At 44.1% G+C, this 14,246-nt stretch overlaps 1 protein-coding gene across 1 annotated transcript in view; it reads right to left on the minus strand.

Moving 5' to 3' along the window:
• LOC127036692 (zinc finger protein 436-like) overlaps nucleotides 1-14,246 on the minus strand; it is a 20,609-nt gene continuing 6,363 nt past the window's right edge. Inside the window, exon 4 of the mRNA XM_050927813.1 lies at nucleotides 1-4,577. Within this exon, the coding sequence (XP_050783770.1) occupies nucleotides 3,208-4,577 (1,370 nt within the window). The 3' untranslated portion in view covers nucleotides 1-3,207. The remainder of the gene's footprint in view (nucleotides 4,578-14,246) is intronic.

Genomic DNA, 14,246 nt, shown 5'->3' on the forward strand with positions numbered 1-14,246 from the left:
TTAAGAAAAAGGCTTTTAATTACAGAAAACAAATGTAAAAGAAAAACCCTCTGGGAGAGATTAGCATACCAGCTACTCTCACAGACAACAGATTCAAAACACAGAGGATATTCCCCTGGGCACAAATTTAGAAAAAATACCCAAATATCCAATTTTTGATAATTCCCTTAATTTGCATAAGAGAGATTACAAAGAAATAAACATAAACCTATTTATTCCTTTCTAAAACTTATTACTCTGATAAGAGGCTGGTTCCTTGATCTTTTTCACTCCGGCTGAAAACTGAAAACTCTAAAACAAAGGAAAAAGTTCCCTCCTTCCATTTGAAACATCTCGTTCCTCCATTGGTTCCTCTGGTCAGGTGTTAGCTAGGCTAGGTGAACTTTTTAACCCTTTACAGGTAAAAGAGGCATTAACCCTTAACCATCTGTTTATGACAGCTCCTGTATCACACACAGCACTTGAGTACTTACAAAGAAATGGACATTGAAACAGAACAAAACACAACCTACACTTTTTAGTGGTTACCTTTCCTATCTCAGTAGATTCTCACCTCACAGTTCAGTATATTGCAGTGGTCACTAGTCCCTAGGAGCCAGGGCCCTGCTTTTCATGAAGCACCACTGGCCACGAGGGATCTCCTTGGTGAATGGACCCAGAGTGTTCTTCTCCACCCTCTTATAAACTGAATCAGTCTTTTGTCTTTATGCACAGAAAGGACGATCTACTCATTGTCATATTGTCCTTTCACTTCCACAGGATTTCGATGTCGCTAGTTTGTCTTTGATAGATTTCCATTGGCTTTTCTGGGTTGGTGTAAAGGTTGACAATTGAGCAACACATCGCATAACTGGCTAACATGGGACATGTGACAATTCCCTCCCACATGAACGGGACATCCCCACCAAGACCAATGATTGGGGTGACTCACTTTCATTACAATACCAGATGGACATCTTTTACCACGTACTTGCATTACTCCTTCAATATGACTCATACACATCTCTCACAGTGAATAGGAGTATCAATAATTTACAAGCTATTTTCAGCAGAGATCTCACTGATATGCTTCCTGAATAAATAGAATAAAATCAGTATTAGGTGTGGCAAGTCTGAAAGATCTGAGACAGGAGTTGCCTGTGAATAAGTGAGCCCTTTGCCAATTGGCACTAATGAGCTTTTGTCACAGATGCACTGAGCTATACAGTCACACTCTGCGATAATAGAAAGGCCAGCACCTCTCCTAGCTATTGGGTCATTGGTCACCATATCTTCCTTTATTGGGGTGGAAACAAAGAAGTGAGTGAGTTCTCTTTCAACTCCAATTCTTTCCAAATCCTTGGTCTTGGTGCGGGTAAATTTACAGTTCTCTGCAGTAGAATCTTTTACAAAATCACTCGACAATATCAGCAGTATTAAAAAAGAACGGCTTCCCAAAACATGCTCAGCTTTTCTTTAATCTGGTGGCACAGGTCCAGGCAAGGGACTGGATACAGGGCTAGATTAGAATCTGTTACTTACCAGAGCTGGAGATTCTATTAGAAAATAGCAAGATTTCTGCAACTATTAGACTGACAACACTGATTTCATTTTATACACATTTTTAGCACCTACACAGGATAAATTCAACTAAACCCTCACTTCTATTTCCTCAACATCTGTGTCATGAAGGGCAGCATCTCCCATAATATAGGGTAAGTTAGGAGAAATCTTCTGTAGGGCCTGGGTTACAAATGCTTTAGGAACCAAATACATGTACATTTTACCTACTTCAAAATCATCCAATGTGGAATTCTCTCCCCAGATCATCTGAGACAATACTGTCTTCAACAACGGAACTACATATGATCATTTGCACTTCCTCCAGTTAGCTGGGGTTCTGCTGCTGTTCCCTTTTTCTGAGTGGAGATTTTAAATCACTACTGTTTCGTTGTTAGCATGTGCAGTATATTGGAGAGTTCGCTCCTGTTGACAGAACTGCACTTGAACTTTCCCCATGTCATCATGGAGGGATGGGGGAAAAGCAAAACTGAAGTGAAAAATGATGAGTTTAGTAAATGGTCATTTGTCTTAAATTCTCCAATAAATCTGAGCTACATCCTATCAAACAGAACTAATATCCAATTGAGTAACGAAACAGCCTTCAGGAGAGATAGAATACATGACAACGAAAGTGTCAAGTCAAATTCCGGAGCAGGTTATGCTCTGATTATTCAGAATCGGGACAAGAGATTCTCCCATCACATTCTCCTCTGATTCATTCAAACCTGCTTCACTCAGCACTGTCTCAATAGTCAGTTATGTTATTGACAACATTTTTACTACCCTAGCATCCAAATAATTGGGCCGGGGGGGTGGGGGGGACAGACACCTTGACAGAAGTGGCTTTACCAACAGATGGAACCTGCAATTTTTACTCCAAATGATCACACTGTATTTGGGATCCATTTGAATTCCCCTTCCAGGTCTTTGACACTTTTATTGCCAGTCACAATGACTCTGATTTAGGATTAAAGGAGTGAAAGCATCATCTCCAACCACAGACAGCTGAGAACTGTTCCTCACAGGACACTGAGAAGTGGATGGGCAGAATGTGATGAAGATAAACTCTGCATGGCTCAGAAAAAGGGTATCAGTTCTGTAGTGATGGGGAAGGAGGAAATCTCTGAGTCACCCCATCCCCTTCCAGTGTCACAGAGGCTGAAATGACCCCTTTTCCCCTGCCCCTGCTCCTCTTCATTTAAATATAATTTGAAAAGTTCCCAATATAACTGCTCTTCAGCACAACCCAGAGCAACATGAGATCAACTGGAAATGATACAATCTGTATTACTGTTGACTTTAACATTAACTTTGCAATAGAAGGAATGGTATAAATGTGATGCTCCCTCTTTCCAGACAGGAAGGGCATACTTGAAGTAGTCATGGGATACTGGAGTTGATAGAAAGGACAAATGAGTCCACCTCAAAACAGGTCAAATGGCAAAAGGCAAAAATCGGTCACTCATCTGGACAAGTTGAGGGATAACGGTGCAGCAAACAGTTCAAACAGCTTTAAAAGTTAGTATGTGGGAATCAGGAAAAGTATTAAAGAAAAAAAGTATGGATAAGCTATAGAGGTTTTTGTGGTGTTGATCTCCCTTGCAGAGTCTCTGATGGCTAACATGGGCTGAGTGCCAACAGAAGGTATTCCCACACTCACTGCATTCATAGGGCCTCTCCTGTGTGGATTCTCTGATGTTCCGAAAGGGCTAAGCTGGTAGTGAAAGTTTTCCCACACAAACTGCATTTACAGGTCCTCTTGCCTGTGTGGATTCTCTGATGCCTAATAAGGCTTGAGCTGGTAGGGAAGTGTTTCCCACACTCACTGCATTTATATGGCCTCTCCCCTGTGTGGATTCTCTGATGTTTAGAAAGGGTTGAGCTGCTATTGAAGCGTTTCCCACATTCACTGCATTCATAGGGCCTCTCCCCTGTGTGGATTCTCTGATGTTGAAAAAGGAACAAGATACGACCAAAGGTTTTCCCACACTCATGGCATTCGTAGGGCCTCTCCCCTGTGTGGATTCCCAGATGGTCAGAAAGGGCTGAGCTGTTAGTGAAGCTTTTCCCACACTCCTTGCATTCATAGGGCCTCTCCCCTGTGTGGATTCTCTGATGTTGAAAAAGACCTGATCTTTGAGTAAAGCTTTTCCCACACTCACTGCATTCATAGGGCCTCTCCCCTGTGTGGATTCTCTGATGGTCAGAAAGGGCTGAGCTGTGATTGAAGCTTTTCCCACACTCACTGCATTCATAGGGCCTCTCCCCTGTGTGGATTCTCTGATGCCTAATAAGGTGTGATCTCTGAGTGAAGCTTTTCCCACACTCTCTGCATTCATAAGGTCTCTTCCCTGTGTGGATTGTCTGATGTTGAAAAAGACCTGATCTTTGATTGAAGGTTTTCCCACACTCACTGCATTCATAGGGCCTCTCCCCTGTGTGGATTCTCTGATGGTGAGAAAGGGCTGAGCTGTGATCGAAGCTTTTCCCACACTCACTGCATTTATACGGCCTCTCTCCTGTGTGGATTCTCTGATGGTCAGAAAGGGCTGAGCTGTGATTGAAGCCCTTCCCACACTCACTGCATTCATAGGGTCTCTCCCCTGTGTGGATTGTCTGATGCCTAGTAAGGTGTGAGCTCTGAGTGAAGCTTTTCCCACACACTCTGCATTCATAGGGCCTCTCTCCAGTGTGCAGTTGCTGATGCTTTGTAAGGGCTGAATAGTCACATACGTTTTCTCCACACTCGGTGCATGTATTTTTTCTCTTTCCCATGAGGATTTCCTGCTGGGTTGTGGTTTCCTTGAGGTCTTTCTGAGTTCCTCGACATGAAATACATTTACCCACTTTCTCCCCTGGCTGGTTTCCCTGCTCTCTTTCTGGTCTGTGCTGAATCTCACATGATTGTCCCTGCTCATGACTCCTGGACACATTCTTTTCCAACCTTTGTGATAATTCTCTGTGTTTATCCACGTGCTCAACATTGTTCTGCTGAGAATTCTGCTTCTCTTTCTCACATAACATTGTTTTACCTGCTGTGATAGAGAAAGAAACCTCAAACAGGGATGGAAAGGGAAGACCAAACCGTAAAAAGTTCAGGATAGAGGTCAAATAAAAATCAGGAACTGACTCTTTCCCCAAATGTAGTAGTAGGATTTTATGATTTATTTGATTTAGAATGAAGGATAAAGAATAAGAATGTAGCATGTATTAAATGTATTAGTGCAGGGGTCGACAACCTTTCAGAAGTGCTGTGTCGAATCTTCATTTATTCACTCTAATTTAAGGTTTCACGTGCCAGTAATATATTTTAACATTTTTTAGAAGGTCTCTTTCTATAAGTCTATAATTTAGAACTAAACTATTGTTGTATGTAAAGTAAATAACATTTTAAAAATGTTTTAAAAGCTTCATTTAAAATTAAATTAAACTGCAGAGCCCCCCGGACCGGTGGCCAGGACCTGGGCAGTGAGAGTGCCACTGAACATCAGCTCTCGTGCCACCTTCGGCACACATGCCATAGGTTGCCTACCCCTGTATCAGTGTATGATGTGATCGTATCCTGCCAGCTCCCCTTTTTGAGTAACAGAAAGGAATGGCCTAATGGGCCAACGGGCAGAGATACATCAGCCAGAATCTGTGTCTGGACTGATTTCAAGTAAGTACCAGATCGTCAAGGGTCGCCAATTTGTTGAAGATTTAGTATTTTAAAATAAGTAATAGAATGCCATCATTGTTTTCTTTTGCATTGCAATTTGACGTTCCTGCTCAAAATGTTGAGTGTAAATTATTTCTGGTTTGTGTGTGAATGAGGGATGTGTGTTTTAAGAGATAAGTGTGAAGGCCATCATTGAACCAGACATACAAGGGAGGAACCGGAGACTGATGCAAGGGCTCCAGAAGGCTGCAACACATCCCCAGTGAAATGTCAGAGGAGGGCAGATTTATGACTCTAAAGATGAGACAGGCATCTATCAGTGGGGACAAGACAGCTGTGAAAAAAAACAGCCTGGGAGAACTCCCTGAGGAACTTGATGAAAGAACAAGATAAAGGATGAGAAGGGCCTTGATAAAAGAACAAGATAAAGGAGAAGTATTTAAGAAAACAAGCACTCATCAAACAACAATTGATTACAATAGGACGGTGCAAAACTCACTGGTCTCAATTAAGGAAAATCAGTATATAAACAAGGTGCCTTGCCATGAAACTCTGAGTTCAACCTGCCAAGACTTGCCCGAAGCATCGTGTCACAACCAACAGAACCTGGCTCCTCCCTACCCATGATCAACCAAGCTGGCCGCTAGATTGATCCGGACTCTGGAGTGGCAACTATAACATACACTGGCAGGACCATGTGTTTGTGTGTGATGTTACTGAATGGAAATACTAATTGTTGTATCTTCAATAAATGCAACATATTGACTTTCCCCTGAAAAAGATCCCATGTGCTTCCTATAAGCATAACATTTTTGATGGAAAATTGCAAAAGGGTGAAGACATGGACTGTGGTTGTTGAACATACTGCTAAATATTGCTACGTATAATGTGATCAATCATTCAGGTGTGCACAACCACAGTTGTAGAAGATCCACACAACAGGGGGAGGATTAGAGTCCTAGCTCCGACCCATCTGTGGGGGAAAACTATACAGATAAAATATATACAAACTGTCTAGGTATATACGCCCCAGCATGGATGGCAAGTCCTATGGGCCCATGGTGCCTGGGCACCAGGAATATTCCTGGCCCAGGGCCTGGCTTCAGCAATGTTTGGGGCTGGGTAACTCTCTCAGCCCCATTTTCTGCACCTGGGTCCCCTCAATGCATCCTCTGGGCCATTTAAAACAGCCTGGGGCCCCCACTCACCACTGGCAGTGCAGCAGAGTTGAGTGGCTTCCTCTCTGTTCACTCCATGTGTCTGCTGGCTCCTCCCTGAATCCCCTGGGCAGTGGGGGGAGGTTGTGTCCTGACACAAGTGCACCTGCAGCCAATGGGAACCTGTGGGGGCGGTGCCTGGGGGTAGCAGCACATGCAGACTCCTGGCCTGCCCTGCCTAGGAACCCTGCAGCACCCCCCCCAAGAGCTTGTACCCCCCCTTTGCCCCTCAATCTTCCTCCCAGAGGCTGCACCCCTCCCTCCACCAACCCCCAGCCTGCACCCAAACTCAGTCCCAACGCCTGCATCCCTTATTCACTCCTGCACCCCCAGCCCCATCCTGGAGCCTGCACACAGAACCCAAACTCCATCACAGAGCCTGCACCCCCACTCCCTTCGCACACATCTCCTCTTGCCCCCAAACTCCCCCCAAGAGCCGCTCACCCCCTCCTACACTCCCATCCCTTGCCCAAGCCCAGAGCCTACACCTAAACTCCATTCCAGAACCTGCACCCCCTCCCTACACACTCCCTCCTGTCCACAAACTCCCTCCCAGAGCCTGCACCCCTCACCCCCACCTGCACTCCACCCCCTGCCCCAGCCTGGAGCCTGCACCCAATATCCAAACTCCAACCCAGTGTCTGCACATCAACCCCCTTCCCACACCCACCCTCTCCCTGCACCCAAACTCCCTCCTAGATCCTGCACCCATCACCCCCTCCTTCACCCCCCGAGCCTGCCCCCAGCACCCAAACTCCATCCCAGAGCCTGCCCCCAGCACCCAAACTCCATCCCAGAGCCTACCCCCAGCACCCAAACTCCATCCCACAGCCTGCACCCTTGACCCCCTCCCCCACCCTAACTCCCTTCCAAAGCCCAACCTGTCTCCTGTCCTCCACCCCAATCCCCCGCTTGAGCCCAGGACCTCCTCCCACCACCCAAACTCCCTCCCAGAGCCATTGACAGGTGGGGGGTGGAGTCTGGGGGGCAGATTCTGAGCACCATCAAAATGTCTACAAACCTGCCACACCTGACCCCCAGTCCGAGAAGTGCTGGGCCATAAGGGGGAGGGTTAGAGTCCTCACTCCTATCTGTCTGTCGAGAGAAAATTGCATAGGTGAATATATCCTCGGTTGTAGCAGGATCAAGCCCAAAGGGTAGGGGACATAGCGTTTCCCCCTCCTGCTCTGTCACGCAGACTTATTTTTAGTGGGTAGAGACTTTTCTGTTTTATAAGTACCAGCATGAGCATGGTCATGGAAAAGTTATATAGGTAAAATAAATAAAACAATATGTTCAGGCAGAGACAGACTGCAGCATGCCTGAGGGGAGGGGCTAGACTTTGGGGTTGTGGTTGGCCATCAAAGCAGCTGCAAGCTGAAGGACTGTTATCTCCTCCTCTCCTCTCCCCCCACCCTGGAAGGGGGTGAGAATGGAGTAGTGGGCACTGCCGGAGGGCAGTGTCCTGAAGCGGATGCCGCTGGGCAGGGAGCAACATGGGTCTAAAACCAGCAGAGCAGACAATGGGTGAGACACCACGCACAGAGGGCACTTCATGGCTGTTGAGAGCTAATTCCCAGACTGACCAGCAGGAGGTGTCGCGGTGGTGAGTCTCGATGCTGCTACACTCTGTTAAACTAAACTCTAAAGGCTATAGGAGTTTCGGCAGTGTAGTATTTTTTGTCAATGATACTGTTATGATTTCACAATTTTACAGGAAATGATTGAAGAAAGGGATCAGGAGGGGTGGGGGCTGATTGAGGAGCCCACCCTCCTAGCTAAATTGCTCATGGAACAAAACCTGTGTCCGTTAAAAGGGATAGTTCAGCAAGGAAAGCAGGGTTGGGCCCTGACAAGCAGGTAGGCAACAAAGAAAAAAATCAGAAAGTAGGTTGGAAGCCCTGAGGGTATGGTGGCAAAAGAAAAAAAAAAAAAAAAAAAAAGCATGTATTGGCCATGGGGAATTCAGATCCTTGGAACCATACTTGGAATGGTGAAATCTGAGTTGATGAAGGTGTCATTTGGGGAGATAAGCAGGGGTGAAAGTAACTTACAGGACTTACGGGTACTGTCGGAGTCCTGAGGGGGACGTGGTCTCTCAAGATTTAAAGGCCCTGGGGCACCAGCTGTGGCTAGGAGAACCAGGGCCTTTAAATCAACCAGGGGTTCCCAGCTGAAAAGGTGACTGGGAGCCTCCTAGAGCTCAGGGGCAAATTAAAGGGCTCAGGGTTCCGGCCACCAGGAACCCCGAGCTTTGCGGGCCCAGAGCTCCTGCCGCTGAGGGGAGCCCTGAGCCCTTTAAATCCTGGCCCCAGCCCTGCTGCCAGAGCCATAGCTGAGATTCAAAGGGCTCTGGGCTGCCCGCAGCCACTGGCAGTCCAGAGCCCTTTGAATCCCCACAGAAGCCATTGCGGTCCAGCACAGCATACTGGCTCTCGCCGGTATGCCGGACCGGACCAGCTTACTTTCACCTCTGGAGATAAGCAAGTGATTTCAAAGAGAGTGAAAAGTTCCCTCTGCAGAGGCTGGAGGGAGTTAAGCAGTTGAATGTTGTAGAAAGTTAAAAAGAAGTTATAGAAAGAGAACTCTTGGTTTCTTTGCAGCATTCTGAAGGGAAACTGAGCCCTTTTCCAAAGGAAGGTCAGTAAATAAGACAGGCAAAGAGATAATCTGACTAAATTGTTCAGACAAATTATTTCAAATTTGCTAAAAGAACACAAGGGGTTTCTTTTGGAACGTAACTGCCCACTAATGTAGTCTATGTACAGCTGTGTAAAAATTAAAAGCAGTGTACGGAAGGTTAAGGAAAAAAGTGTGTATAAATATATTATGTAACTATGTGGAGTGTTTAGAACCTAAAGCAACACTTGCGTTTGTAAAATTCTTGTTTTGCAGGTTTAAGATGAATTGGTTCTGTTTTTAAATAATACTGCTAAAATCCATTTGAATCTTTCATTCAAAGTTGCAAAACGGACAAACACTTTTTGCCAGACACAGGTAACTAGTGTTGCATTTTTTTGGTATTTTGCGTTTAACCCTGAAGATACTTTAATGCTTTATAAGTTCAGTATCTTTCTAAAAGACCAAAGTCATGGCTGCAGCAGGACAGTTAAAACCAGGAGAATGGGGTTAAAACCTGGAATTTTTTGTAAAAAAAGTGTGATTTTTTTTATTTATATATATACACACACACACACACACACACACACACAGAGCGCCCCACACTGAGCCTTACGGTGGCTCTGTGTAATAAAACTGTCGCTTTGATAAGAGTATATAAAAACTGAGTATAAAAGAAAGTTACACCTTTAGGTAAAAAAAAATGGCTAATGTTATACAAATTAAACTATGGAAAGAATGTGCATTTTCCCCAGAATATGTGCAGTGTATATTAAAGAAGGGGTAAAGGAAATGCAAACACATACCATACTACTCAATTAAAATCCTATTAGGGCTCCAGAGGAAGCCACAATAGGTTGTGTTTTTCTTTTTCAGATCGCTGTGTGTTTTAGAAGCAGGAGTGAAAAGTGAAATCAAAATTCAGGTGGAAGTTGACTGTGTCCCTTTTAAGACAGTCTCTAAGCGGCTAATAGCTTTAAATCCAAAAGCAAGCCCAAAAGTGTCTTAATGCAAATTACCTGATAAAAGAAGAAAAGAACTACCCAAAAACTGCAGCACAAAGAAGTCAAATCAAAGGACAAGACGGGAGACAGGTAGATCAGAGCACTAGTAGAGATGCTGGCCCCTACCGACGCCCATGCTTTAAGAATACTGCTAGGAGGATTCAATTTTCTTAGACTACATCAATAAATATTCTAAAATAACTCACCCATTGTGGAAACGGCTTTAAAAAAAAAAAGACAAAATGGGAATGGGGAAAAGAGCAGGACTCTGCTTTAACTCTGCTTCAACAGAAGGCCCTCACAGCCCCAGCCCTGTGTTTCCCTAATGAACCACAGCCTTTTGTTAAAAAACAAATGAATGTTTGGCAGCTAATAACACGGCCGTGGCTGCCACACTATTACAAAATATTTAAAAAGAGAAGCTTAAAATGGGGGAAAGGGGTCACTCACTGGAATCAAAATGGATACGCCCTTACGCCATGGTGGATCACCTTAGCCCATTGGTATGCTGCATTTAAAAAAATAATAATGGAAATGGGTACGTGCATCACAAATTGAACTGCTTATAAGCAATGTTTGAATTATTTGCAGATAAGGACATTCCAGAACCTGAGCACAAGGTGCTGCTTCACCACAATTTTAATCCTTCCAGTGTCAGAGGCTGAAATGACACTTTTTCTGACCCTGCTCCTCTTTTTTTACATATAATTAGAAAAGTTCCCAATATAACTGTTCTTCAGCACAACCCAGAGCAACACGAGATCAGCTGGAAATGATACAATCTGAATCACTAGTGACACTAACAATAACTTTGCAATGGAGGAATGCTATAAATGTGATGCTCCCTGGCTCCTGATATGAAGGCTACACTAGAATTACTTATGGGACAATGGAGTTGATAGAAAGGGCAGATGGGTCCACCTCAAAACAGGCCAAACTGCAAAAATGGGCCACTTATCTGGGAAAGCTGAGGGAGATCGGTGCAGTAAACAGTTCAAACAGCTTTAAAGTTACTATGTGGGAATCAGGAAAGTTATTAAAGGAAAAAAGTATGGATAGCCCTAGATATTTTTATGGTGTTGATCTCCCTTGCAGATTCTCTGATGGCTAACGTGGGCTGAGTTCCAAGAGAAGGTTTTCCCACACTCACTGCACTGATAGGGCCTTTTTCCTGTGTGGATTCTGTGATGTTCAGAAAGGTCTGAGCTCTTAGCGAAGCATTTTCCACACTCACGGCATTTATAGGGCCTCACCCCTGTGCAGATTCTCTGATGCTTTATAATGGCTGAATAGTCACATAAGTTTTCCCCACACTCAGTGAATGTATTTTTCTCTTTCCCCTGAGGATTTCCTGCTGTGTTGTGGTTTCCTTGACATCCTTCTGAGTTCTCCAACAGGAATAACATTTACCCACTTTCTCCTCTGGATGGTTTCCCTGCTCTCTTTCTGATTTGTGCTGAATTTCACAGGATTGTCCCTGATCATGACTCCTGGTTACTTTGCCACTTGCTCAACATTTTTCTGCTGAGAATTCTGCTTCTCTTTCTCACGTACCATTGTATCACCTGCTGTGACAGAGACAGAAACCTCAAACAGGGATGGAAGGGGAAGGCTAAACCAAAACAAGTGCTGGAGAGAGGTCAAATAAAAATCAGGAACTAAACTCCTACAAACACTTCCCCCAAATTTGGTGGTAGGATTTTCTTTTTATTTTATACAATTTAGAATGAAGGATAAAGAATAAGAATGGAGCATGTATTAAATGTATTGGTGTATGATCTGATCACATCCTGCCAACCCCATTTTTGAATAACAGAAGGGAATGGCCTAATGGGCCAATGGGTAGAGATATTAGCCAGAATCTGTGTCTGGATTGATTTCAAGGCAGTAACAGACCTTTGAGGGTCACTAGTTTGTTGTAGGTTTAGCGTTTTAAAACAAGTAAAAGAATGTCATAATTGTTTTCTTTTGCACTGCAATTTGATATTCCCATTCAAAATGTTGCGTGTAAATTAATTCTGTTTTGTGTGTGAATGAGAAATGTAGGTAGCAACATTGTATGTAAATGAGATCTTACAGTATGATATTACTGAAAAAGTTACAAGTCTGGGGAACACCCACAGACCAGTTCCTCAGACAGCAAGGCAAATAGCTGGTCATATAGCCATTCTCCAGCAGGGGAACGTGTGAAGAAGACATATACATTCCATCACAGGTACCACCTGAAGCTCATATCTTCAACAGACAGCCTGTCACCCTGACTCAGCTGAGACTGAAGCTGTTTCTAATAAAGGACTGAATAACAAAAAGGTGAGGAAAATGCTTGAGTATCTCTTTCTCTCTCTCTCCTCATGATAACTCCTGAAGAGCTGAACTTAGGCAACAGGGGTGGGTTAGGGGGAGTCCTGGCTGAAAGGAAAATCAGCCTGTCTCAGCATATGGTGAGAAACATTTGCTTTCAAGCCGTTTTAGCTTAGGGTTGTATTTCTTTTGTAACCATTTCTGACTTTTATGCCTCACTACCTTAGTCACTTGAAATCTTCTTTTTCCCGGTAGTTAACAATCTTGGTTTATTGTTTATCTAACCAGTGTGGTTGGATTAAAATGTGTTGGAAACTCTATTTGGGATAACAAGGCTGGTGCATGTCATTTTCCACTGATGAAATGACAGACTTCGTATGAGCTTGCATTGTTCAGTAGTGTGCTGGACAGTGTAAGATGCACATTTCTGGGGGAAAGTCTGGGACCAGAGAATTTTCTGGGGTTCTCCTGTTGTGCAGTGGAATTTGTGAGTCACTGACTAGCAGCATTCAATACTGTGTAGCTGGGATCAAGTTACATGCTGGAGACTGTGTTACCTGCCCAGGAGTGGCTGCTCTCACAGTAAAGCAGGGTAAAAGTCACCCCAGCTTGGTAACCAAGTCACACAGCTGTTCTACAGTCCAGATTGCACGGTGGTTACTGTCAGACATTCAATTTCCAAGAGTCTCCTAAAACACAGAGAAAGAAAATTCATGTCCCAGAAATCGTAGACTCAAGACACAGGGCAAGAATCCCTGGCACTGCTTCTTGCTGACAGAGAGGTTCAGAGACAGTGAGAGTCCTGGGGAAGCTGAGAACAGGAAGCATGGGCTGGTGGGGTTCAGTGGAAAAAGGGCACAGGAAGGGCAAGGATATCACTGAATGCAGGATCTCAGCAGTACTAGATGTCAGGATAGCACATAGTGCAGCCCATTGGAAAACGTAATCCCAACTATAAATATAAAATGATGAGGTCTAAATTAGCTGTTTCCAGTGAAGAGAGGAATCTTGAAGTAATTGTGCCTAGTTCTCTGAAAACATCCACTCAAAGTGCAGAGGCAGTCAAAAAAAACCAACCCCAAAATGTTAGGAATCATTAACGAAGAGATAGATAAGACAGAAAAGATATTGCCGTCATATACATCCATGGTACATCCACATCTGGAATACTGCATGCAGATGTGGTCACTCCATCTCAAAAAAAGATACACTGGAATTGGAAAAGGTTCCGAAAAGGGCAAAAAATAATTAGGGGTATGAAACAGCTTCTGTATGAGGAGAGAATAATAAATCTGGGACTTTTCAGCTTGGAAAAGAGATGAAGGGGGGTATGAGAGATGTCTATAAAATTATGACTGGTGTGGAGAAAGTAAATAAGGAAGTGTTATTTACTCTCTCTCACAACACAAGGACTAGAAAACATCAAATGAAATTAACAGGCAGCAGGTATAATACGAACAAAAAGAATTATTTCTTCACACAACCTGTGTGACTCTTTAACAAAGGATGTTGTGAAGGCCAAAACTATAACAGGGTTAAAAAAAAAAAAAAAAAAGATAAATTCATGGAGGACAGGTCCATCAATGGCTATTAGCTAGGATGGGCAAGGATGGTGTCCCTAACCTCTGTTTGCCATAAGATGGGAATGAGTGACAGCAGATTAATCACTTGATGATTACCTGTTCTGTTCATTCCCCCTGGGACACCTGGCATTGGCTACTGTCAGAAGACGGGGCACTGGGCTAGATGGATCTTTGGTCAGGCCCAGTGTGGCCATTCTTCTGTACTAGGGAATCTAGTGATCCCAGTGTAGTGGGAGGGAGCAGGAAAATCCCTGGGTGTGGGGAACATTGGGAAATTAGAAGCTATAATTCAGGAGCAACAGACTAATTAGTCTGGAAAATC

The sequence above is a fragment of the Gopherus flavomarginatus genome, chromosome 18 (assembly GCF_025201925.1).
Source record: "Gopherus flavomarginatus isolate rGopFla2 chromosome 18, rGopFla2.mat.asm, whole genome shotgun sequence".
Lineage (NCBI taxonomy): Eukaryota > Metazoa > Chordata > Testudines > Testudinidae > Gopherus > Gopherus flavomarginatus.